The sequence below is a fragment of the Terrapene carolina genome, unplaced genomic scaffold, assembly GCF_002925995.2.
Source record: "Terrapene carolina triunguis isolate 2854851 unplaced genomic scaffold, T_m_triunguis-2.0 Scaffold66, whole genome shotgun sequence".
Classification (NCBI taxonomy): domain Eukaryota; kingdom Metazoa; phylum Chordata; order Testudines; family Emydidae; genus Terrapene; species Terrapene triunguis.
The window spans coordinates 54,126,666-54,153,914 of record NW_020664417.1 but is presented as its reverse complement, the minus strand read 5'-3'; the positions used below and the strand labels follow the sequence as shown (position 1 = coordinate 54,153,914).

The 27,249-nt window shown below is 39.0% G+C and overlaps 2 protein-coding genes across 10 annotated transcripts in view; one reads left to right on the top strand and one right to left on the bottom strand.

Annotated features, from left to right (window-relative positions):
* FIP1L1 (factor interacting with PAPOLA and CPSF1) overlaps positions 1 to 20,598 on the top strand; it is a 79,956-nt gene extending 59,358 nt beyond the window's left edge. For all 8 annotated transcript variants that reach the window (XM_026647934.2, XM_026647933.2, XM_026647938.2 and 5 more), the window contains 3 exons: positions 4,016 to 4,235; positions 17,683 to 17,820; positions 20,280 to 20,598. In XM_026647934.2, coding sequence (XP_026503719.1) covers positions 4,016 to 4,235; positions 17,683 to 17,820; positions 20,280 to 20,427 — 506 coding nt within the window. In that variant the 3' untranslated portion in view covers positions 20,428 to 20,598. The remainder of the gene's footprint in view (positions 1 to 4,015; positions 4,236 to 17,682; positions 17,821 to 20,279) is intronic.
* A 1,557-nt stretch (positions 20,599 to 22,155) lies between these two features.
* Positions 22,156 to 27,249, bottom strand: part of LNX1 (ligand of numb-protein X 1) — an 83,260-nt gene continuing 78,166 nt past the window's right edge. For both annotated transcript variants that reach the window (XM_024215958.1, XM_024215966.1), the window contains exons 9-10: positions 23,116 to 23,274; positions 22,156 to 22,291 (exon numbers count right to left, since the gene is read on the bottom strand). In XM_024215958.1, coding sequence (XP_024071726.1) covers positions 22,156 to 22,291; positions 23,116 to 23,274 — 295 coding nt within the window. The remainder of the gene's footprint in view (positions 22,292 to 23,115; positions 23,275 to 27,249) is intronic.

The window sequence follows — 27,249 nt, the reverse complement described above, 5'->3', positions numbered from 1 at the left end:
CCATCAGATCCAGCCAGAGTTTGGTGTGGTATGCATCACTCGATCTTAGGGCGAAGGTCTGGACTAGTTGTCTCATTCATCTGAATAAGGGTGCTCATCTGAAATCATCCGGCAGAAGAAAAAATCCCAAGAGACAATCTTTGAGGATGCTGTTGGAGGGACATTGGATGATTGGAACTGTCAGTAATGCTGAACTCCAGTTACTTTCCCAAAGGGCAGAGGGACAGAATTGAAGGAAACCAGACAGAACCATGTGTTGAGGAAGGAAGGAAAGAAAGAAAGAAAGAAAGAAAGAAAGGCCTAGAGAAAACAAAAAACTCAGCTGAATACAGACGTCTTCAGCATTAATTTAGGCAAAAAATATTAATGCACTAATGATAGAGAAAAGGCCTTAATGTTGCCACGCATGCACAGTGACCCACAAGGAAGGAAACATATTGTAAAGATACTTTTGAAAACATGAAATTTTTTTAACATGAGCAGTATGTTAAATATAAAAATATCACCCTTTTGAGAAAAATAATATATTTTCAGTATATCCCTACATATTTTCAATCATTTATAGACATATAGTTTGTAAAATGTTTTATGGAACATATGTTAATTGATATAATCAATGTCATATTTACATATTTTCTTTTTGATTACCTAGTAGTTTAAACATATTAAGCATATATTAGGGATGTATAAATGCTATTCTTTTATATGGTATATATTTGACAAAATAGGAGCCTTGCTGTTTTCTACGCTCAAATTAGCACTTTTTTCATACTCTGCAAGTCAACAGACTTCTCTTGCCATGATTCCTGCTGCTTTGGCTTTTTTGATTGATTTGAAGGGTGATTCTGTCTTAAATTATCAACTAAATATCTATTTTTACTCCTTAAGACCGTTTTTGAATGCATGGCCTACTATAATCAACTTTATTAATGTTGCTTGAACATACTAGATTTTTTAGACTGAATTTTATGAAGGAGATTATAAAGGAAGATTTTTAAAGGTGACCTTCAAAGAGCAAAAAATTGACTTGTCTGTTTTTTTTGCTTCATAATGTATAGAAAATGCTTGCTAGCTCTCTTTTATAAATGAATGTTATAAGGGCTTTTTATTTTTGATTTTGTTTTCCTGCTGATGTTTTATCTTAGAATGTCAGGAATGTTGTCTAGCCTTCTCAGGCTTTGCTAGAAATCTGAGACATGGATTGTGAGCTCTCTTAGTTCTTAACTGAAAGGACCAGAGTTGTTTGAATCCTTAAGAAATGCATCTTTTCTCTTGAAAGTTGCAGTAGTATTAGTATTAACAAAAAGCAAAATTTTAAACAGTTTAAAATCACTTAATTTCTCTGTCATAATGCTATCAGTTCTCCAGTTGTCCATAGGGTCTTCAAGGAAAAATGAGGTAGACGTGATCAGAATTTCCAATCTGGTGCCCCTGGTCTTCCCTCTAACTGTGGGTTTTGAGGTGATGTTTACTCATAGGTCTGTGAGTACTGATACTCTTCCCAGTCTAATGTTCTCTCTCCATTTAAAATGGAATTACAAATTTAGTATAAGTATTGCAAAAAAGTTCTAAAAACAGCTTTTTCTACAACACAAATAAGATCAGCTAATGTTTTGCTGTTGTACATGACACAGTATAGTCTTATTTGTATGAAACTGTTCTCCAAAGCAGTGTTCGTCTCCAGCTGTATTGAATAAATTGAAAATTTCCCGTACCTGAAATAACAATCACCAACCTTATTTGCTACTCCTCTCTCCCAATCTAGAAATGATCAGTAGCATTGTTTCAGTGTGAAGCTTAGTACAAATCAATCAAGAAGAAACACAATATTTAGATGTCTTCCTAGTAGAAGACACAAAATACTAATCTTGATTGTTTGAAAGCAATTCTATTTTTTAACTTCTTGCATGTTGAGAACTCTTATAGATGAAATCCGAATAGCTGCAATCCGAGCTATATAAAGCCAGAGCACTGGGTCACGTTGGGTCACTGAGATGCAAATGACATACTTTGCTTATGTCAGATGAATTTTTTGGTGTATTTGGCAGAATATGGAAATCACTGTAGTTATTGCATAGGAGGGAGCAGACAGAATCAGCATGGATGTAGATTCCATAATAAGTAAAAATCATTACCATTTGTGTTTTGCAACTTACATTTAATGTAAACAATAGAATTTAGTAAATATAATTTCATATTTTTAATTAGAACAGTCTCTCTCATCCAGTGTATTCAAGCCCTGGAGACCATCCATACTTTGTTGAAATCATGGCAAGTTAAGGAAATTAGCAGTCTTTAAAGTCCAGCTGTTTGGTTTTTTTGTGTTTTGCTATTTCTGGTTGCTTTCCTTACATAGAATAATTTCCGTTTTGGCAGCATAATAAACAAAACACTGTTGTTCTAGGATTTTTTTTAACTCCTCGTTTTCCCTATATTCCTAAACTCAAACATCAGCTAATGTTTGTTCAGCATTTTGTAGATGTAAAGCACTGTATTGCTGCTGCTGCTGTTATGCATTATATGGGTTGTCACTGGAAATAGTATTTTAATGCTGAAGTTCCTCCTCCCTCTCCCTATCTTCCCCCTCTCAAAGGATCTTTTGTATTAGTTCATGGAGCCCTTGGCGAACCAGTATTTGCACTCTGCTGCAGGCACATTCACAGGCATCTTAGACAAAGAAGACTGAACATGACTCTTGTCAGAACCCATTAGTGCTGCCTCTTCGTGCACTTATGTAACACTTTTTATATTTTTGAAAGCTCTGTACAGTTGTTAACTTGCCCTCATAACAACACATGAGTTAGATAAGTATTATTCTATTTTACAGATGGAGAAAAGTGGTAACTCACTGCAGTTAAACTGATTTATCTAAAGCCACACAGTGAGTTGGTCGCAAAGCAGATAAGAGCACTCAGGAATTCCTAACTTTGAGACCCTAAGTCCACTAGAGAGTGCTGTGTCTCAGTAAAATAAAGCAGTCACTGTTGGGTAGAATGAGGCACTCCAATTGCCCCATTGAGCATTATCTTTGGGCTACTAAGCCAGGTCTCTAGTCATTTTGGTGTCTTCCTGACATCAGAGCATACTGGAGAGTCTTTCTATCCCACTGCTGGTTACAGAAAATTCTTGAGTGCGAGAGGATGTTTTCTTATCAGAAAGTCTGGTTTAAAATTTTTCTCCTCTAAACAAGTATATTCTGTTTTACAAAAAGTCTTAAACTGAAGTACGTATTTCATTTTCTTAAAATGTAATATGTTTTAATAATAACTGGTTCTTGGTGAACGTTTATTAGAATGGTATATTTGTATAAGATAAACAAAATAATTATTTCCTTTAGCTGGTTATAATAGCTTCCCCAAGGCTAATTTACAGAAGCGACTTCCACATTTACTATTATGTTCATTGGAAATGCTTTGAAAAATATATAGTGTAGAATATAAACTCGAGAGAAAATATGGAATGTAACTGTCAAAAATTGTACATTTAGTTGCAACTATTTTTATTTTGTGTACCTTTTTACTTCCGTAATGTTTTTCTTTAAAATAATTAAACTGACCAAAGTAGGAAACACTCTTTCCTCCCCCTTTTTTAATTATACTTTCAGAGCCACGTCATTTAAAAGGATCTATGTTTGTTCGAGCTGTTTTTATTTCCTGTTTGTTTGTTTTGCAAAAGTAAAACTAAGCTAATCACATACAAAATCTGATCCTTCTTAGGCAGTGTTTGTGTAACTGTTTTATTTGTAGTGACCTAGAATTCAGACATTCTGCATGATATATATCTGAAGAAATAAAATGTACACTGGTAACCATATATCCTCGAATTAAAATGCAACAGAAGAGGGTCTGAGATCTTGGATTGCCATCATAGTAAAATACTGTACCTAGTTTCAAGTAATATGTAGATTTGTGAAGGAAAAAATGTGCATGTACAAAACTCTCTCTCATTTCAAGAGTGAATCATATTATATTTTACCAGCTTTTGTTCTTGCTAATACCAGCATTTTTTTCTTTAGTCACCTTTCCGCACCTTGCAGGTTCTGCGCCTTCGTGGCCTAGTCTTGTGGACACCAGCAAACAGTGGGATTATTATGCACGAAGAGAGAAAGATAGGGAACGAGAGAGAGAGAGAGACCGAGAGAGGGATCGTGATCGTGATCGTGATAGGGAACGAGAACGTACCAGAGAGAGAGACAGGGAACGTGATCACAGCCCAACTCCAAGTGTTTTCAACAGGTTAGTAATAAAATAGTTAACTATAATACTGTGTTTAAGTGTTGTGTCCATATTAGGTAGTGTGCTTCAACACTTAAAACCCTTGATGTGCAGCTGTATGTTCTCAAGGGACGAGAGGGTGTGAGTCTCCGTCTCCCTTTGTTTTCTGTTGGAAACTAGCAACAATTTCCAAATGTAAAACAAAAGTGTAAAAATATACTTTATGTACTAACTACTTATTAGGGCTGCAGGCATTAAGAATGTGATTTAAGCTTTGTGTATGAGGGAGAGAAGCAGTTCTTTGACCTCATTAATTCCAAAAACAACTGTGGAATCTGTGGGTTCTCTATTATTTTACAATTGGAATTTCTGCTTCTTTTCTAAGAGCAATGTCCACATACAGTTGACTCTAATTTGAAACGGTAGTATTACTGCCTGCTAAAAATGGGTTGATTTGTTTGGTGGGTTTTGAGAGTAGTTGGGAATGAATAATGTTCTGTCCAAGCTATTTATTTGTGAACTGCAGGCTTCACTAAAAGGTCAAGAACTTTTTGTTTTCAGACAGATAACTCCTTTATTGACATTTCAACTCTTTAATAATTTTTATTTTTTAAGTGATTAAACTTAGACACTACTGCTATCTTCGATATGTCTTTGTGCACAAGAACAGAGCATTTAATGTTGAATTGGATGTGACCCAAATAAGTTGAGGGCTATAGACTTACAAACTTAGTATAAACTTTGCTCAGGCAGTTTTTCATGCTTTTCTAATGGTTGCAAAATATTTTGGGATTAGTCCCTTGATTCTTCAGTTAATTGTTTTGATCGGTTTCATGTTTACAGGATATACACATTAGCCATTAAATTGATTTTGGGACTGTCACCTTAATTGTTTTATGTTGCTGAACCTGAGCAGAACACTAGGAATTAGTATTACCTTAGTTAAGAGAAATGGATTTTTTTAAAATCATCTTTATCAATCATTACAGGCATAAGAGAATTGTTAAAGACCTAAATTAGGTGCAAGAAAACTTAGTTTTTATTTTGTGCAGACACTGACATTGTGGTGTTGTGGTCCTGTACTGTGTCTGTGTTTTGTGTTACAAATTACAGGGTCAGTGTTTAAGAACTTAAGTCCAATTTAAACATCTGTTTCTCAGGCAGCTTGATTGAAGGCCAGAAAGAAGGCTGGTCATTCAAGGGTGCTTGAAATGAACCTTAATGACTTCCAGGCCCAGTGAAGTCTCTGTGTTGCTGCCAGAGATATCAGTAAAGGAGGGGGAAGAGGAGGCCTCAGCTTTTTTTTTTTTTTTTTTTTTAAATGTGACTAAATTATCCACCATCTGCAGCAAAGCTGCTGCCACATTGCTATAAGGAACCAAGAGGCCCTTAACGAGTAAAAAGTAGATTTGGGAGTAACAGAGAAGGTGGGAGAAGATTTAAAAGGACAGATAATTCACATACGGTAATGTTGTTTTTTAAGTTTATTTACAGTTTCATTCACTTTTCAAAAGTAAAAACACCTGTGAGGAGGAAGAAGGGAATGAGAACTTCACACATCACAAAGATGCATTAAATGTCAGGGAAAGAATACTTACCATTGGTGTCTTTTTTCCTCTCTGTTTAAAACTACCAGAAACAATACTTCTATGAGATTTAAAATAGGAATCATGTTTTGTGCAGGGAAAACTAAAATGAGGCTATATAGCCCTGCAAATGAAAAATCTGTGTTCTATTGCATTTCTTACCAGTATAAGATAACCGGAGTGCATGTTACTGAAATGTGCAAGTTAATGTGGTTTTAAAATGATCCCACAACCATCTTGCCACCTTATTCCCATACTACCCCTCTCTGTATATGAAAATTCAAATGATGCCTTCTTTCTTGGATTATAATCTCTTCAAGGCAAAGACCACATCTTCCTTTGTGCTGAGGTACAATTTTAAAGTTAGTTATCACTAACAATGTAAAGTGCAAGTACTTGATTGACTTCCTCCCTGTATTGAAACTCATTCTTAGCATTCATTCTTAGCAGGGTATCTTATAAAGAATGAATTCTATTGTTTAAATCAATTTGAAGGGTTTTAGCAAAATTTATGATAAAACTTTCAAATATGGATGCCTTAAATTAGGTACCTAAATAGAAGTGGGATTTTCAGGCATGCTGAGCATCCTCAACTGTCACTGAAGTGAACAGCAGTTGTAGGTTCTCAGAACCTCTAAAATTATGCCCATTTCTGATTTGATGTCTAAATATGGATTCAGATGTTGACCTTTAAGCACCCATGTTTGAAAATTGTGGGCATAAAGTGTGAGTGTGTAGTGGGGTGTACACTAATGTTTATTGTAAGTGTGTTCAAATATTGTGTGTACGCACATGCAGTGGTATCACCTAGATGATAAAAAAATTATCGTGATTCCACTAGTTTATTACAAAGTTCTGTGTATTGTCATACACCTTTGACTGCCCTCTGTACACTAATCCATCTCTCATTGGGAATATTTCTGACAATCAGAATGTGAGCAGCTTCAAATACCCATAGTTTATTACTTTAAGCTACCTACCAGGCAGAGAAATGTTGGTTCCTTTTGTCCGAAGTCATGGAATCTCTGCTCCTGCTCTGAAGACCCACTGATCCATTGCCCAAGGCCGACTGTATTTGTTCAGTCCTGCACCAGTGACTGGTTTTAAGGTCCAATATTACACAACTCTGCAGGGCAAAAAAAATCAGCTTTAAATTATTGAAAAGGGGAATGTGAGACATGTTTACCTATCAGTTGGTAATTTTTGAGATACAGCAGAATAAAGATACGAGGGAGTAATAAGAAAATATAAGCCCTGCCTCTCTAAAGGTGCACAGTGAGCTAGATTCAATTTGACATGTATAGCCAGAGAAAATGGTTATACATACCAGGATCCAGTCACCTTTACACTTTAGGATGACTAAGGTGCAACCAAGGTAAAAAAGCATTTACAATTTTAGGTTGTGTGAGAGCAAATTGAATAACTCCAGAGATGGACAGGAATGATGATAGTAGGCAGATATAGGTAACAATAGCTATTGTACAGAGAATAAACTATTCCACTTCTCCTCATCTCTCCGCTCCCAGTGGCACACCTAATCAACCATTTCATTGTTGAATTGCTGATGTAATCCAGTGCTGTGTGCCTGATGGGATGATGGATTGTCATAGTTTTAATGACAAAAAGGGAAACCATTACAAAGGACTTGAATCTTGCGGAGGAGGGAAGGTAATACATACCTAGTTGGTTGAGTCTCAGACATGTGGCCTGCTTAGAGGGCTAGAAAGAAACTGGTACAGATAAGAGTGCGTTCTAGAAATCTAGGATATTGCTTTTTTCACTGTAACAACATGGATTGTATTTATTTGGAATTAGCTTTTACAGAGTTTGACAAAATATGCTAAGCATTCAGGTTTTTTTAATCTAATTGTATTGCGCTGTTTAAATTTTTTGTTTTTTTTTTTACCTATAGCCAAGGTGGCTTTAGACTGAAAATGTCATGCAGACCATCTTGAAGAGGTAGAATAATTTCAACCTCCTAAGAAGAGATAGCGAAAGGAAGCTTATCTGGATCCTATCGCACTTGGATTTCTCTGTCAAAAAGGGCACTGATTAAATATTAGATTCTTTGTTGAGTGGTGTCTCTAGGGATGCTTCACTTTGTGCGTGCTGGTGTACCTGTGCCTGGGATTGGAGATCTTCGGTAGCAGTGCCTATTGGGCTCATCCCCGTCACACACTGTGAGCGATGTCTATATACCACTGTGCGACCCAACATTGGTCAGTTCCTTCTCAACTGTCCTTGGTCTGGGACAGAGCCTCTAGCAGAACCCTTCATCACTCGTTGTAGTGCCTTTAGATGTTTTAGGTTTCCGTTTAAGATAGTTGTTAGCAGTTTTTCTCCCTCTTTTATTCTCCCTCTCTGTTATTTCCTAGTAGAGATTCCAGAGCCCTTCCCAATCGGGAAGTTCTCCCCTCACAGGACTGTGCCCGGATCCCCTGAGGTGCCTCTCTTGCTGTGAGGCCATTCCCTTGAGTGATGGGCACTCCCAGTGCATTTTGGGCCTGGGAGAGAGGTACATATATCAGCAGTTGCTCCCACTGCCTTAACTTAAAGGCACAGGCCAAAAAAGACTGTGACCCCAACTCAAGTTAATTATGATGAAGAACACATTATGGTCTGCCTCAGACCCTTGTCCTGAGACCTCTTTTCTGCAGCACTGACCCCCCTCGGCATCATCAACTGCTGACCCCGACTCCTCGCGCACTGTGAAGGGAGTCTGCTCTCTCCTGTCCAGAAGACAAAATGTGCATTCCGGGCACTCTCCAAGGAGCCACCCCAAAAAAGACCATCCCAGCGAGATCTGTGGCTGCCATGTCTTCTTCACTGAGATGTAGCTGTTCTGACCACGTGACTAGTGGCAGGCCCAAAGACCCTAAGAGGGCAGGACCACATGAGAGGATTCCACCATGTGAGACCTACAAGGGTAATGATAGACTACTCCACTGCACAACCTTCCATCATACCCCACAGCATGGTGCATCGTAAATCCCATATACATCCCTGATAACGGGAGTGCACAACTGAACCAGGTCCTTGGTATGGGCACCCATGGATGCCACCTAACATGCCTATTCCCCCACAATGGCCATATTGGGACTCATGGGAGTGTATAGTCAATCCTTTCCTCAACCATCCTCTCACAGGAGGACCTTAAATAGCCGCTTTCCATCTTTCTTGGTATTCAGGCCCCTGGAGCCAGAGCTAGAATTTCTGAAGAAGCAAGAAGTGGAATTAGAGGAAGAAGGCAGACCACTGGCCAACATCTTGTTCTCTCCATATGAGGCAATCCTGCCACAGCCTCCCACTATGGATGACTTTAGACACTTCCAAGAACTCTTTCAACACAGACAAGTGTAGTGGACACTCTACAGATCCCACTAGAGACCTTCACGTCGGCAAGAATCGCGCTTCCTGTCAACGAAGCCATATTAGACCTAGTTAAGGTAATCTGGCAGACCCCTGCAACCATACCACCAGTCTGCAAGCGGGTGGACAAAAAATATGTCCTTGCAAAAAAGAGAGAGGGTTTTTATTTTCCCACCCTATTCCTAATTCCCTCATAGTTAATGCAGTGAACGAGAGAGGGAAATAACATCATTCTTGGAAAAACCCCTACAATAAAGAATTGAAGAGGCTAGACCTCTTCAGGCGCAAGGCCTACTCATCCACCACACTCCAGTTCAGGATTGCTACTTACAAGGCGCTTCTATAAATTATAACCATTTGAACTACTCTAAGTTCACTGATTTTCTGCAACATATCCTGGACAACAAGAAGGAGCGATTTCAGGAACTCATAACTAAAAGACAGCTGTTGGGACAAACAGTGCTACCAGCCTCTCTGGATGCACCTGACACTGCAGCCCAATCCATAGCCACAGCTATAGTCATGAGACACGCCTCGTGGCTGCATCTGTGGGGGTTCCCCAAAGAAGTACAGACCACAGTGGAGGATATCCTGTTTGGGGGTCCCAAACTTTTCACTGAGCATATTGACGAGTCCCTTCATTCCCTGAAGAATTTGAGGGCAACACTATGCTCCCTCAGCATTTATACACCAATATCAAAACAAAGACAAGGTAGATGTCAAACTATTGCTAGTTCTCGTCCTCCACTTTTTGGCCCCTAACAATACTACAACCCACAACGTAGATGCCAGAGACCCCCTCCTAAACATAAGCAGGGACCAGCTCAGTCAACTGCTCCTCATCCTTCCTCCTCCAAGCAGCAGTTTTGAAAGTTAGGTCAAGGCCCTGAGAGCTCTCCCCCTGAATCAAATGCAGCAGCCATCCACGTTATCTCACCAATTTGGCAGCCATTTGACCCTGTTCATAGAATCATAGAATATCAGGGTTGGAAGGGACCTCAGGAGGTCATCTAGTCCAATCCCCTGCTCAAAGCAGGACCAATCCCCAGACAGATTTTTGCCCCTGATCCCTAAATGGCCCCTCAAGGATTGAACTCCTCCCCCCAAATATATGGAGATATACGTATCTCATAGAGCTGGAAGGGACCCCAAAAGGTCATCGAGTCCAGCCCCCTGCCTTCACTAGCAGGACCAAGTACTGATTTTGCCTCAGATCCCTAAGTGGCTCCCTCAAGGATTGAGCTCACAACCTTGGGTTTAGCAGGCCAGTGCTCAAACCACTGAGCTATCCCTCCTCATGGCAGACAATCACCTCCAACCAGTGGGTGTTGGAAATTATACACAAGGGATACTCCATTCCATTCCTCTCCCTCCCATACACCCATCCCCCCTTTCCGTCCCTCTTCAGGGACCTTTCTCACAACCATATGGGAGGAAATAAGCCACCTTCTGCAACTGGGAGCCATAGAACCAGTCCTGTTCCATCACAGAGGGAAAGGCTTTTATTCCAACTACTTCATAATAAAAAAGAACAACAGCGGATGGAGACCTATCCTCAATTTGAAGTACCTCAACAAGTTAACAAATTGCTTCAAGATAGTTGCGTTAGTAATTGATAATCCCAGCTTTGCAACATGGGGACTGGCTCTCCGCCCTTGATCTCCAAGATGTATATTTCCTCATCTCTATACACCCTTTAGACAGACGGTTTCTCAGATTTGCCCTACGGTTGGACCATTATCAATATAAGGTACTATCCTTTGGCCTTTCTGCAGTTCCCAGAATTTTTTTCCAAGGTCTTAGCAACTGTGCCAATACCTCCACAAACGAGGACTCATGATATTTCCTTATCTCAACAACTGCCTAATAAAGACCCCCTTTCAACATGATGCTCTCCAGGCCATAGGAGAGACAATGAACCTCCAGTCTAGGCCTTGAAATAAACATGCAAAAATTAGTACTGATAATAGGACAACTGGAATTTATCAGAGCACAGTTGGACACAATAGAGGCCAAAGCCTTCCTTCCAACTCACAGATTCGACACAATTGTCAGTCTAATTTCCAAGGTGCAAACCAGTACACAGATCTCTGCCTGAACTCGCAGGCAATTACTCGGTAATACGGCAGCAAATACATTCATTGTCAAACATGCCAGATTGCCTATGCACTGCCTCTAGGGCTGGCTTCGAACAGTCTACTACCACACAGACAGAACCTAAACAAATCGCTATCGGTACCACTCAAGATCAAACTCTCATTAGAAAAATGGTGGACAAAGCCCCAGAATGTCTGCAGGAGGGGGAGATCCCCCTTTTCCAACTTCCTCTGTCATTGCTCCTGACGACAGAGGCTCCCTTCTTGGTTGAGGTGCACATTTACAGAACCACACAATGCAGGGCAAATGGTCCCCTTTAGAATCTATGCTCCACATCAATCTTCTAGAGCTACATGCCGTCTGCAGTACATGCAATGCATGCCTCCACTTTCTTCCATTAATCAAGAACACAAGCATTAGAGTATTGACAGACAATGTCTCCTGCATGTTTTACATCAATAGGTTAAGGGGGATCCAGGTCTCAGTCCCTATGCACTGAAGCCCATAAGGTTGTGGAACAGGTGTATCCGACACAGTATCCATATCTCTGCTGTGTACCTACCTGGCCACCAGAACACCACAGCAGAGTCACCAAGCAAAAAGTTCTCACAAGATCACAAGTGGGAGATACACCCGCCAACTCTACAGACTGTTTTCAACCAATGGGGGTTTCCGAGCATAGACCTGTTTGCCATACCCGTCAATGCCAAATGCTCACATATTGCATGAGCACGGGCCTTGGCCACCAATCCCTCAGAGACACCTGCCTTATTACATGGAACACACCTGTTCTATACTCCTTTCCACCCTTTCCCCCTTCTTTTCAGAGTATTGCACATGATACAAGTAGAACAGGGCAGAGTCATTCTGATAGCTCCGAACTGGCCCCTGCAAATATGGTACCCTTATCTCCTGTGCATGGTGGTCTGTCCTCCTATAACCCTTCACCCGGAGCCACACCTCCTCTCTCAGCGTGCAGGCACAATTCTCCACCCCAACCTGGAAATTCTTCATCTGAAGGCCTGATTCCTTCATGGTTTCAGCTCCTGAGATGACCTGCTTTATGGACACACAAGAAATCCTTTAAAATAGTAGATGTGCAACCACTCGCTAGACTTGCCTACAAAAATGGAAAAGATTCCAGCCCTAGTGTGACACTAAGCATACTCCAGCGCTTCATGCTCCCCTGCCACTCATTCTGGACTACATTCTCAAACTCAAGAAATCAGGACTTTATTTGAATTCTATTTGCATACACCTGGCTGCCATCACCACCTTCCACTGCATAGTAGAAGACCATTGTGTTTTTACCCATCCTATGACCAAACGATTTCTAAGGGCCTCCAAAATATCCTGAGGTTCGAGATCCAACCCCGTCTTGGACCTTAGCTTAGTCCTACGCTGCTTCACCAACTCCCCATTTGAACTGATGGCCTCCTGTTCCTATATCCACCTGCCCAAGCAAATGCCTTTCTCATAGCAATCACATCTGCTCAATCAGTGGGTGAAACAGGTGCCCTCATGGTGCTCACCCCGTATACAATCTTCTACAAGAATACGGTCACATTACGACCCAACCTGAAATTCTTACCCAAAGTCTTATCGTCCTTTCACTTGAACCAATCGCTCCACCTTCCATCATTCTTCCCCAAGCTATATAAAAACAAACATGAGGCAATGCTACACACTCTGGAAGTAAGTGAGCGGTAGCCTTGTACCTCAAATGACCTAAATCATTCAGACAATCACTGCGCTTATTCCTTTCTACAGCTGAAAGGTCAAAAGGATCTGCAATATCAAAGCAGAGATTTTCAAAATGGATATCTCAATGCATTCACCATTGCTATCAACAAGATAATCTACAAACCTCAGCGGGAACTCAAACATATTCTACCCGATCGCTGTCCACCTCAATAGCCTTCCTGAATAACGTGCCCTGAATAACGGACATTTGTGGTGCTACCACCTGGGCTTCCTCGTACATAGTCATACAACATTATGTGATTACCCATGACTCAACATCCGATACGTTACTTGGACACATCGTCCTATCCTCACTCTTCAATACTGCTCCGAAGCCTCAACCTTCCAACACTGCTAAAGTGAAGCACCCATAGGGACACCACTCGAAGAAGACAGGGTTACTCACCTTGTGCAGTAACTGAGTTTCTTCGAGATGTTTGTCCCTGTGAGTGCTCCATTACCTGCCCTCCTCCCCTCTGCTTCGAAGTTCAAACATGGACTCGGCAGTGGTGAAGAAACAGGGTGGTTGGGTTGCACCATGCTATATAGACGCTGCTCACGGCACGTGACAGGGAGGAGCACAGATGCGGACCAACGGACACTGCTACCAAAGAAATCCAATCCCAGGCACAGGGGTGCAGAGGATGCCAGCACCCCTAAAGTGGAGCACCCATAAGGTCACATTTCGAGAAACCTCAGTTACTGCACAAAGTAGCTAACTCCCTCATCCTCTCCCTCAGGGATGTGGTCCTACAAGCACATAGGAAGTGCCTAATGACTACAGATGGAAACCAGGTGTAAAGTGACAGGGGAATTCCTAGTTTGCCAGTGGGGCACACAGGTCTTATTCCACCTGGAAGGTCCCAACATGCTGGACCATTCAAATTGTGATTTTTGTTTTGCATGTAGAAAAGCTGGTTTTGGTCATGTTTAGAATTTTTCATAGTTCTTGCCGAATCCTTTGTCATATGCATTTGGTGGTAAGATCTCAAACTGTTAAATAAGAGGGATAAAAAAATAGTGTCAACTTTGAAACCTCTATAGAATATTTTAAAAGAATTTTCTATAGCTCTCTGTGGCAAATACAGAATATGAAAAAGGTGTGATGAAAAAGGTTTTGGCCTTCATTTTTTAAACTTGAAAGCATAGCAGGCATTTGACTACCTATGTTAAACTCAGCAGAGGTAACATTCCATATTCCAAAGTTAACTTTTTACATTAGACATTAATCAGCAATTTTTTGATCTTGGGAACTAGATCTCAGGTAGGGGGAAATCCACGAAATTATTTTTTTCTCTCTGGCTTTGTTTTTTGCTACAAAGTGGCAAAAATGTTAAGCTCTTGAACTGTGCTGAACATTCTTATTTCAAGGGTGTCTTCGTTCAGGGAATTGTTGTCCAATTATTTAAAATTTGGTACTTAATTACTCTCTCTTTTCAGACCTGGCTTACCCATTTTAATGCCAATATGACATTTTTGTGATTTTTAGACATGGGGTGAAATTTCAGTTTATAATTAATAATATTTGAAGGACACAGAAGTATAATTTGTATTCAACAAGTATATTCATAAAACCCCACCTATGCATATGAGTGCTCACATAAACTTTTTCTCAACCTACAATATGTTATCAATTTCAATTTTTTTTATTATCAGACATTTTAAAACATTTTACTCTTTTTGATAGAAGGGATATATACTTTAAAATTGATCATTTAAGTGAAGGACTGAAGCAGTATCTAGAGCTAGACAGATGTTATGTAAGCTTTCCATAAGCTCTATCAGTGCTTCTCAATTCTGACCTGAAACAACCTTTTTATTCCAGAGCCGAGCCTCTCATAACTAGACTGACTAGTCATGTTTAGTTTTTGTGACATGGGCTAAATTTATTCAGGATTAGGACACACTTCCACTTTAGGCCAAATCAGGATTGGAATCCTGAACTAGAAAAGTAATGTGAACTATCCACCAAGTCTTTCTTAATTCTTAAGAAATAATTGCTAATTAGTTAATAATGTTAAATAATTAGCGTTTCTTATGCTGTATACACTGCATAGGTTGGGAAATGTCTGAAGTGCTGTGCCACACGGATGTGTGCCCCACTGCAGCTCCACTCCACAAGGGCCTAATGTCCTCTTTGAGTTTATTCAGCCCTGTCTCCTGTATAGTATTGTTAACCTGTGCTGCCCTCTCTCAGTATGACATGTTTTGGAAACTGGGGGTTGATATTTGCAGAATTTTCGGCTTAAATTTATATGAAGTTTGATGTGGGAGAGTTTGATTGATCAACATTTTTTTTCCCTTCAGCAAAATGGCTGTGATGCGAGGAAATATGTAGTGGAATGAAAGTTTGATTATGCACATTTTCCCTTCACAGCATCTCACAGTAGAGGGGAAATTGAGGGGTAAACTCATAAATTTCATATCTGTTATACTGTTGGGATTCTGTTGTATACTACAATTGGGAGTCAGCAAAGTTTCTTTTTCTAGCGAAACTACTTCACCTTATTCTGGTGTTGGGCACCTAAGAGGAGTGAGAGAGTGTTGTGGATTCAACACAATAAGCACCTTGTGTGTTTCATGTAGCTTATTAAGTATTACCGCATACTCCTCAAACTGGTCATGGAACCGTCTGATTTAAGCCTTAATTAGTTCCCTGTCTGTTTCTTGTTTTTTATATAGGTATGTTGTAATTGTAGGTTTTACTTTGAGCCATAGTGTGAATGTGCATATGCTTTTGAATAAATGTATATTTCTTTTAGATTTAAAGTAGTGTCTCCCACAACATAAGATCATGCTTTATATCAATTTGTATACTCCCTCATCTTTGGATGTAACTACAGTTAAGTTTTTATAATGCAAAACATTTGGAAGAGCATTGTTAGTCAACTCAATTGTATTACTTAGCAATGAATCATTACTATGAGTTAACCAGTGGTAGCTATTGTTGTCCCATATTTTGACAGAGGAAATATTTTAACATATTGTGGAGAAACAGATGACATTCCTTGGCTTCCTTTATCATTTGTCCATTTGTTAAAGTGCTGTGTAATATTTTGGGAATTAGTATTCTGTAACTTCCAAGGAAATACTTCAAATTTTTACCCAAGATTTAACTGCCAATAACAGTCCCTAATTTTACTGCTCCACAGCAGTAAAATCATGTAAAGCAATATATAGAGACCCATAGTGAGACTTGGCAGTACTCGTTCAGGTGTTGATTTCCTTCCTCTTTTCCTCCCTCCCCCCCATAAGTCCATGCCTAGGCCTGGCGTAATCAGAGATGCAGTGGTCCTATTAGGGAAATGGCCACTGGAGCCATATTGTGGCAAATCAGTCTTCTCTCATCCAAATTCTCACTTCATTGAGATGTGGGGAATCTCTGTGAAGCTGGGTTCTAATCTGTGTAGAAGGCACATTCCCTGCACAGCCTCCGCAAATCCTTATTAGGGGAGCCACATGGATTCTTCTGCACATAGGGTCCCCAGTACCATGAAGGAAAAGACACTAATATTTTGCTAGTAAATGTTTGCTTAGACTGAAGATGTGGCGCTTTAGTTTTTGCTTTAACTTAATGGCTTCTAAGTTCTAATTCCTTTTAGCTAGTTTCTGACTCAAAAAGTTTGATCACATCAGTCTGTAGTTTTCTTTCAGGATCTTAATTTGCAAAGATCTCCCCTTTATTTTCTGAGCTATGGAAACTAAGAATTCATATGACATGTTGCTATTCAATCAATTTATCTTTATTGAACAACACTGGTGTCAAATTGCACCTATGACACTGCATCTGTTTTTTAACCAAGTAATAAATAATACCCAGCTCTTACATAGAGCTTTTTCATAAGCAGTTCTCAAAGCAAGGAGATGGCAGATTGGATTATTGGCAGCGGGTGCATAAGAAGATAGTTTGTTAAAATCTATTGTGTTTTCTGTTGGACTAAACTCAAATAGGTATCACTATCAACTTCTTATTTCATGGAACACTTCACTGACTTTCTGTGTGCGTTTTTTAGTAGGAAAGGAACATGTTGCAGTACCCGCTTTAACTAAGATGTTATGAAGCCTTACCAAAGCTACAATATTTTACAAAATCTCTTACAGTGCATTGAGGCCTCCTATATACCTAGTTTCTTCCTTCATGGCTGTTACTGCATGTCATCACTAAGACTTACTGAAGATTTCACTGAACATGCTCAAATGCTTTTTAACACCTCAGAAGTGCTGATAAGAAATAGCCAGTATGTTCTTTCAAAAACTTCATTTATAAAGTGTGAGCTCAAAACTGTATAACTATAACATGCCATCCAGATGAGGATTAAGTATAATAAATGTTCACGACCTGTGATTTTCATACAAAGTTTGTTATTGCATAATAAACTGTGCATAGATTTAATAAGATGCTGCTAACTTCTCCTTTTCCTCCACCTTGATATTATGTCAAAATATCAAGACTTCAAATCTAAAGTTACAACAGTCCTTATATTCTACCCCTTAGATTAAACAACTTTAACATCTTTTTAACATACGTTGTAGATGGTATTTATGAATCCTGACCAATACGTTAAGTCTGGTTTGTCATTTGTTGTGTAAATGTTAGAATGTGTGGGTTTTTTCCCCTAGGCTGCTTTAACATTTCACTGGCATGTGAAAGATTTTTCTTTTCTTCTCATCAGTGATGAAGAACGATATAGGTACAGAGAATATGCAGAAAGAGGCTATGAGCGTCACAGAACAAGCAGAGAGAAAGAGGAACGACACAGAGAAAGGAGACATAGAGAAAAAGAAGAGACTAGACACAAATCATCTCGAAGGTTTGATCTTTAATAGTATATGAAAAAGACTTGATCTGCAGAAAAATGACAGTTGGAGTATCATGAAAAGGTTGCCTGCAGCAAATCTGCTATGTAAAGGATGTGTAGCTGACAAGAGATGTTGATTCAAGGTTACTGTGTAATGTCTCTACCAGCTTCAGCTGGGGCAGTGTGTAAAATCCTTTGTCTGGACCTTACTGGTATACTTCATATAAGGAGAATGAGTGAGGGGCGGGTAACAAAAACATTACAAGAATCACAGTAGGGACTTTCTTAAGCTGTAAGAAAAAAGCCTTGTAGTTAGAATATGAGAGAAAGGTAGAGGGTAGAGGATTTTTTAATGAATCTGTAAACTCCGGGTTGTACCGTATGACTGCAGAATTGCTAACATAGTTTCTATTTTTAAGAAGGGGGGGAGGGGGGAAGTGATCCGGGTAACTACAGGCCTGTTAGTTTGACATCTGTAGTATGCAAGGTCTTGGAAAAATTTTTGAAGGAGAAAGTAGTTAACGACATTGAAGTCAATGGTAATTGGGACAAAATACAACATGGTTTTACAAAAGGTAGATCATGCCAAACCAACCTGATCTCCTCCTTTGAGAAGGTAACAGATTTTTTAGATAAAGGAAACGCAGTGGATGTAATTTACCTCGATTTCAGTAAGGCATTTGATACGGTTCCACACTTTCTTTTTTTTTTTTTAAAACCAGGAATGGGGAATTATTAGTTACATTGGAAAATTGGGGATTGATATGAAAATTGAAAGATGGATAAGGAACTGGTTAAAGGGGAGACTGCAATGGGTCATACTGAAAGGTGAACTGTCAGGCTGGAGGGAGGTTACTAGTGGAGTTCCTCAGGGATCGGTTTTGGGACCAGTCTTATTTAATCTTTTTATTACTGACGTTGGCACAAAAAGTGGCAGTGTACTAATAAAGTTTGCAGATGACACATAGCTGAGAGGTATTGCCAATACAGAGAAGGACCAGGATATCATACGGGAAGATCTGGATGACCTTGTAAACTGGAGTAATAGTAATAGGATGAAATTTAATAGTGAAAAGTGCAAGGTCGTGCATTTAGGAATTAATAACAAGAATTTTTGTTATAAACTGGGGACTCATCAGTTGGAAGGAACAGAGGAGGAGAAGGACCTCGGAGTATTTGGTTGATCACAGGATGACTATGAGCCGCCAATGTGATATGGCCGTGAAAAAAGCTAATGCGGGTCTTGGGATGCATCAGGCGAGGTATTTCCAGTAGAGATAAGGAGGTGTTAGTACCGTTATACAAGGCACTGGTGAGACCTCATCTGGAATACTGTGTGCAGTTCTGGTCTCCCATGTTTAGAAAGATGAATTCAAACTGGAACAGGTACAGAGAAGGGCTACTAGGATGATCCGAGGAATGGAAAACCTGTCTTACGAAAGGAGACTCAAAGAGCTTGGCTTGTTTATCCTAACCAAAAGAAGGCTGAGGGGAGATGATTGCACTCTATAAATATATCAGAGGGATAAATATCAGGGAAGGAGAGGAATTATTTAAGCTCAGTACTAATGTGGATACACGAACAAATGGATATAAACTGGCCATCAGGAAGTTTAGACTTGAAATTAGACAAAAGTTTCTAACCATCAGAGGAGTGAAGTTCTGAAACAGCCTTCCAAGGGAACAGTGGGGGCAAAAGACATATCTGGCTTCAAGACTAAGCTTGATAAGTTTATTGAGGGGAAGGTATGATGGGATGGCCTAATTTTGGCAATTAATTGATCTTTGACTATTAGCGGTAAATATGCTCAATGGCCTGTGATGGGAAATTAGATGGAGTGGGATCTGAGTCACTACAGAGAATTCTTTCCTGGGTGTCTGGCTGGTGAGTCTTGCCCACATGCGCAGGGTTTAGCTGATCGCCATATTTGGGGTCAGGAAGGAATTTTCCTCCAGGGCAGATTGGCAGAGGCCTGAGGTCTTTTTTGCCTTCCTCTGCAGTGTGGGGCATGGGTCATTTGCTGGAGGATTCTCTGCACCTTGAAGTCTTTAAACCACGATTTGAGGACTTCAATAGCTCATACATAGGTTAGGGGTTTATTACAGGAGTGGGTGGGTGAGATTCTGTGGCCTGTGTTGTGCAGGAGGTCAGACTAGACGATCATAATGGTCCCTTCTGACAAAGTCTATGACTCTGTGATTTTTCATTCCTGGTTTTTTTTAAAAAATAGCATGGATGCATATAAACCATTTATTAAAAATGAAGCTTGACTGTGATGCACATTTATGTTCTGGTGATCACTTCCTATTCGTCTTTGTCCACATTTTCCAGTACTGCACATGACATTAAAACTGCAGGTGTCAGTTTTCTTATAAGGAAGCAAGAGGCAGATTTCTCATACATTATGTTTGAGGGCCTATTTAATAGCAGAGTATGCATCTGTCTGAGCATTTTCCTCTCTTTGTCTTAGTAACAGCAGGCGTCGTCATGACAGTGAAGAAGGGGACAGCCACAGGAGGCACAAACACAAAAAATCCAAAAGAAGCAAAGAAGGAAAAGAAGCTAGTGGTGAACCTGCCCCTGAACAGGAAAACACTGAAGCTGCTCCAGTGGAATAGGCATGTGTGATATTTGCTTACTTGCATATATTAGTGCCAGAAATAGATTACTATAAATCTTATTTTTCTGGGTATTAAAGAAATTTGCTCTTAATCTTGTTCTGTTAGTACAAAATATAAGGTTAATTTGTTTTTTGAAAATAAAAGAGTGAATTTTTCATGTTAAGTTAAGATTCATGGATTGACTTTGTCTTATTTTTAAGATACTATAAGAAAAAGTTCAACGGTGGCTTCTGAGGTCTAGAGGGTGGTGCTGTTGCAGTACTGTACAGGAAACCTACCCCCAAAATACTGAACTCAGTCTCTTGTTGCCTAAGCCAGTAGGAGCTGTGGAAATTTATTCTTCTCCTGGGTTGAGGTTGGTTTGCATTCATGTTACCGCATACTAATACCAACCAATACATCTGTAACCGTGCTCATGGATCTCTGAATTTTATATAATGAACTCAAAGGGCAAAGCTAAACAGGTCATCCTTTTGTGTGCCATAGGAGAAGAGCGAGAGGCATTTGAGAGACTTTTGCTGGCAGGTATGGCAAAAACATAAAATATGGACATTATTTTTCATGTGATTGGCGAGTATGACCATTATTTATGTTACATATAAAGTGTTAAAGGTTTTAACACAACTTTCAAATGTATGAGTGAGTGCAGGAGGAAGATTTAAGTAGCTCATAGAATTGGAGGTTAGATAATTACTTTTGGTTTCTATTAACTGGTTATCCATCAATTCTGCTGCTCTGACCTATGTAAAATGAAGTTGGTCTTAGCATATTTGAGAGACAGCTGTCCACGTCACAATAAAAATTAATGGCCTGATCCTTTCCCCCTTTAAAGTTAATGGGAAAGAGCACCTGACTTCAGAATATTGATAATTTCCATAGAGACACCTATAATTGTTTAAGCAAAGAAAATAAACTACCATCTCACTTTTGGACATAATCCCTCCAGAAAATGTTTGAGTCTAGCAAAACTTACACTGCCACTATCCAAGTGGATAATTAGTAGTCAATCTGACAATACTTAAACACTATTTTATCCATGAATTTTAAAAAATTAAGTATGAAGTCCTAATCTTGCTGGGTTATCTGCAGTTAATCAGAAACTTTGGGAAGAATTATAGTTACTGTTTTCTTGAAGAAAAGAACATGTCTGTACAATAGTTACATTTATTTTTAATAAGAAATAAAATCTCATTCACAGTATTACATCCTAACAGACAAAATATTTGAAAGTCTTGAAAATATCAGCATCATACTGACCTTGAAAAGGAACATTATTTGATCAAAGTGCTTTTTACATGTTGGGTAGAAACAGTCAACTGATTTAAGCATTACAAAAACATTTCAAGTTTATCATTTCAAGAGACTGCCAGGTATTTTTCCGAGCTACATATCCATAACTTTTTTATAAATTGAAAATGGTAGTGAACAGAATTGCTGCTTCTTCTTAATGGACTTTATTATAATGAATCAAATATAAAAATACAAACTTAAACACATGAGAATTGTACCCTGATCTATAATTTCAGTAGCTTTGCTTTTTTCTAAAGTGCACGTTACTCTGACAGGTGCCATGTTTTCTCAAGACCGTCTTGACATGCAAGATTACATTTCAAAAACTTTTTTATTATTATTTACAAATATACAGTTGACCGGAAAACTGATGTCCATAGTAAATAGCTTGTTTTCTGTGTCAAATGATTTGTCATTTTTCCATGAATACTTGTTTTATAAAAAAGTGCCAGGCCAGGACATAAGAGTGAGAGTAATTTTTCCTTTCAGTTCTTTGAGCATTCTTGCCAAACAGGCATGCATCATTCCTGATGTATTCCTGCCATTGACAGCAAGGAGGATATCACCGCATCTGGAAAATTAAAAATGTAGATAAGATTTTAGTTAAAACACTTAAAACTAAGAAGAGATCCAGATCTCAGACAACTTTCTTGCCAATTGAGCTGCTTTGGCTGGCTCTATAACGTTGTGTCACCACTTTGCCAGAAGGATGGCAACTACTAAGCGGGCAAAAGAGTGGGGGTGAAAAAGTTGAGGCTTCTGAAGGTAAGCTGTTGAAAAAATCCTTGTGTTCTTACTCTACCATGTATTTGTTCTTTCCTGGCATTCCTTTACAAATCAGATATATATGGAGGAAAATATGAAATCAGAGCTCTTCTTTCAGATCTCTGTGTGCCAGGTAAAATTAACTGGTTATTGGACAATAAAGCACTGTGTAAGAATTTACAGGTCACCTATATTTTATCTCACACACCTAGTATTGGATTTAAATTACATTTTTAGTTGTCAATGTAGAAGTGTATGTATAATTAAAACAACTGTTACTGTGTAAATAACATACACTACTTCACAGATGTCTTTTATTATATGTAGATGTTGATAGTTATACACTTGATAATATTTTGCCAGAAAAGCAAGTTGTTAAAGCACAGGATTCTATTTCGGGTTCTATTCCCAGCTTTGTCAAAAAGGGCCCAATTTTATACTTAACTGGTTTCAATGGAAGTTTTCATTGGATTGGTATGAAATTGAGCCCTCTTTTTACCTTCAGCAGGTCACTTGGTCTCTCTGGACCACAGTCTCCTTATTTTAAGACTTAACTCTATGAATATTATAAAGTCCTTTTGAGTTCTTTGGATGAAGAGTACTATTTAAATATTAGTTTCATTAGTTTACCTAATTCTTCCATCATTGTATGCTGGTGTGCCTCCAACGATGGATTTGATAAAGAATGGTTTGTTCCCACTGTGTTCTTCATAACCGCCTACGATGCTGAAGCCAAGACTTCCTGCTGTATTTCTTCGTAATACAATTTCTTTGCAGCTGTACAAATACCTGAAACAAATCAGTCTAATTAATGTCTTAGGATTAAGTTAAGTTTATTTGTTGATGCATCTGCCTTTCTAGGAACTGGTAGCATGTTTGGGGACTGCTAAAAAGCATCAAAGTTCCATTGAAGAAAATATTTCAACTGAGATTGGACTTCATTTAAATCATAAAACTTAAAAACAACACTGATGCTGTCTGCAGATGTCAAGTGCCTTGTTACCTGCCTCTTATCAGCTATTCCGTCAGTAATAAGTGTCATGCTTTTAAGACACGGTTTTAAAAAAAAATACCCCAAAACTCTCAGGATAAGGATGGATATGAATTCTGGTGTAATACAAAGCTGAGTAATTCAGATTGTTATTTTTTTAAATGGCTGAGATCACACAAGGAAAAATATCACCTTAGGGAAGGGATTATACCTTTGCTGTTAGTGAGCAAAGAGTGAGAATTGTACCGAGAAGAGTATTCTACTTTCATAACCCTAGTGGTGGAGTAATTATGCTGTTATTGAGAAGGTGGCTTGTTACAGGTACAAGATTAATTCTGTGGGTTTTTTTTATAAGAATGAATGATTTAAAAAAAACCCTCTCTGTCTTTTGGTTTGGCTTTGTTATAATCCGTTGGTTATATTACCTGATAACATAATGTATTGCTCAACTATAAATAATGGTTATTGGTTGGAGGGGGGGGGGAATAGGGGGGGGGGAGGGGAATGTTAAATTAATTAAGCTTGTATTTTGTGGTATGTGGTAATCAATCTTAATCTTGCATTAGTTTAAATGCCTGTTTGTTAGTTATTTTAGCGTTTATTATGAAACTAACCTTCCAAAATATTTCAGTGCATCAGTCAGATATTTTCTGAAAACTAGAAAAGACTATTGCCATCTTCATTAGAGATATAGTAATGCAAAATTTTGCCAGGGATACTGATAAGCCTTTACCATCTAGCCTAAAGCTGGCAGAAGGAGCTGAAATGCATTTGGTGTTATAACAGACTAGTTAACTTTCTGCACATATTCTAAGCCAATCCATTACAGCTGAATTTACTCTGTATTGAAAGACATTTTAAAATTCTCACTGAGAGCTGACTCTTCTGCTGAAAAAGGCAAAATTGTACCTTTAAAGATAAAGTATATATATTTTTTAAAGATTGTCATATTTTTCTTGTAAAATAATATGTTTGCTAAGTTTCACAGCAGGATTTTACAGTATTACTAGATTAGTCCCCTAGGATCTACAAATATTCACCTGCTGCCAGGATGTTAGGTATAGTGTTTGCACAACAGATCACTGGCTGCTAATGGAAAAAGCAGGTGACTCTTGGTTATTCCCCAGAAGGCGGGCTCTATTACTTTCCCAGCTGTGGGGTTTTGAGCATGCAGAATCACTTTAAAGAAAATGGAGAGGAAAAAAACAAACAAACCACCTTTAAGCTCACAGGATTTGGTAACAAGGTCACGACCAAGTGTTGCCAGGATTTAGTCATCATTAATATTAATTCAGCCTGATATGCAGAATGGGTAACAACCTTGCTGTATTTGGAAATTACTTATTGCCTTAAGGAGGAAGTTTCTTGACGGCTTGAATAAGGGCAATTTTACAGTAAATACTTCTGTCCATTTTTTAAAAAAAGGGAGTTTGTTCTTGTGTCCTTAACCAGCTAGGCCAAGTATAATTACAAGGAAAGAAGGTGTCTTAGTACATTGTGTAGGTCTTTCAGTTAAATTACCACCATTAGACTATAGAGTTTACCTTCTACTTGTAATCTAACTTGGATTTAGGTAACAGAGCTATGACATGCTGTCAATGTGATTGATCTAGTGTGCATTTAATCTGAACCAATTGTGTTTGTATAAAGGTGTCTAATTGATGGTTAATTGTGACTGTTGGAGTCCTATTAATAACAAATTCAAGTTCCAGATGGCAAAGTGATTTGGGTTTTTGTTGTCCATTACTCTTAGCATTCCAGAGCCAGCCTCTTCTTTCTCAAGTCTAGGTTGTTATCTTTACTCTTCCTCCATGGCTGTGAATAACTTTATTAGCTGAACTGCCTTGTGTAGGCTTCAATCTTCTAATGTTCGCACCAAACAGATTTGCAAGAAACAGAGTGCTGCTAACTCCTATATAGATACCTTTGAAATATCCTTGTTCTAAAAAGTAGAGCAAGGCAGAGAAACAACCCCATCATCTAAAATATTATTTAAAATCAAGTTAATTTTGGAGGAGATTAGGGCAATATTTGGCTCTGATGAATGCAAACAAGGGCTCATTAGCCAACAGTATTTATTTCTCCCAGGTTCAGATGAAAGTGTAGTGGCCTGGCACTATTGTAGAATTGATCATTTGGGAGCAGAAGCCAGCTCCAAGAGGTGCTATATTCTGAATGTTCCTTACTGAATAGGGACAAATAACCTGCTTGTTATTCCTCCCCCCCCCCCAACTCTACTAGGCATATAGTGTACTCTGTGATTATTCATAGGTTTCCCTATATCTTACTAGCAACTAAAATTATTTTCAACACCTTGTTGAGTCCTTGGGCATACCGTGATGGCCAGGCTCCCCCACTGGAACAAGGGGGTAGATGTCTTACCACAGCCTACAGGAGGTGATGGACTGACTGGGGTAATGCATGATTCACACCCCCCTTTATGTCAACACTTTAAGAATATCTTCAGCCAGGGACTGTCCCTGCCTGAAAGTGCACAGAATATCATGAGTGCTACTACAAGCAGCAGACATCAAGTGCTTTTCAGGAGCCAGAGAACATCTGAGAGAATCCTGGAGTTGGCACAACATGAGTACTAGAGTCCCATAATAATCATGAACCTTGAAGATGACACTGCCAGAATGGACAGCAACTTGAGCTCTACTAGGAAACTAGTGCTATTTGGCAGCCCCTCTAGACTAGCCAGATAGCAGTGGTGTGTCTAGCTCAGAAAAGGTGAATACCCTCAAAGGAATAGGTTTAACTGCTCTGGTTGTTCACTGGCCCGGAAACACTTGCTGTTAAATACCTAGCTTTGGGTATTGATGGCCGAAGGGGCACATCTGGTCTTTGATAGCTGTGAAAGGTGACATCTGCAGGCCAGATTGGAGAAGAAAACTTTGCACTTAGTGTTGCAATAGCTTGGCACTGGGGCAATAGAAATTGCCCAGTGTTAAAGAAAAAGACATTTTGTATTTTTACTTCTTGAATTAATTTCCACTTTGAACTCCTTGTATTTCTGGCTAGCCAACCAAGAAATTAGACTAAAAATCTTCAAATTTGGGTGCCAAAAGTTAAGCACCTAAATACACCAGTAGGTGAATTTGTATTCGCACAAACTCTTACTGTCAGTGTTTTACTAAAGCAATGAAAAAATGTAAGTTACAGCCATGCACACCATCTAGATGCTAATACATTGAAACAACGGTTCAGGGCCTGAAAGCTGCACCGAAACAAGGAAATAAGTAAGGCTCTAATGGAGTTGTCTGGATATTTCAGCACTTAAGGAATAAAAAGCCTCCTGCTCTGCATAGCTGGGAGAGAGAGGGTTACAAATGGAGAGTTTGAGAACAAGAAAGGGATAGTGGTACATTTTGTAGTAATAAAAATGGAGTTAAATAGCACCACAAAGAGAAAATGAAATGATGTACTTGTATCATCTGTACTTATTGCTGTGGAGCAGCTTGAAGGTTCTTGGTATACAAGGAAAAACTTTAATCTATGGATTATTGACCTAGTTAGACCACAATGGTTCCTTTGGAGCTGCTGCAGTATAGGGGATAATGTCTACTTTGGACCATACTAATTTACAGATTACCGCTCTACAGCAGCTAGTGACTGGTAATTTTTTTAAGTTTAGGAGGGTTTTCTCTGCATACAAACACACTCATCATGTGAGTGACACAAAGTATCCTCATGGCAGTTCAGAAGCTAACAATGCTGTCAGACCCTTGTTTATAACACTGTTACAAATACAGTTGCCCATCTTAATGTTA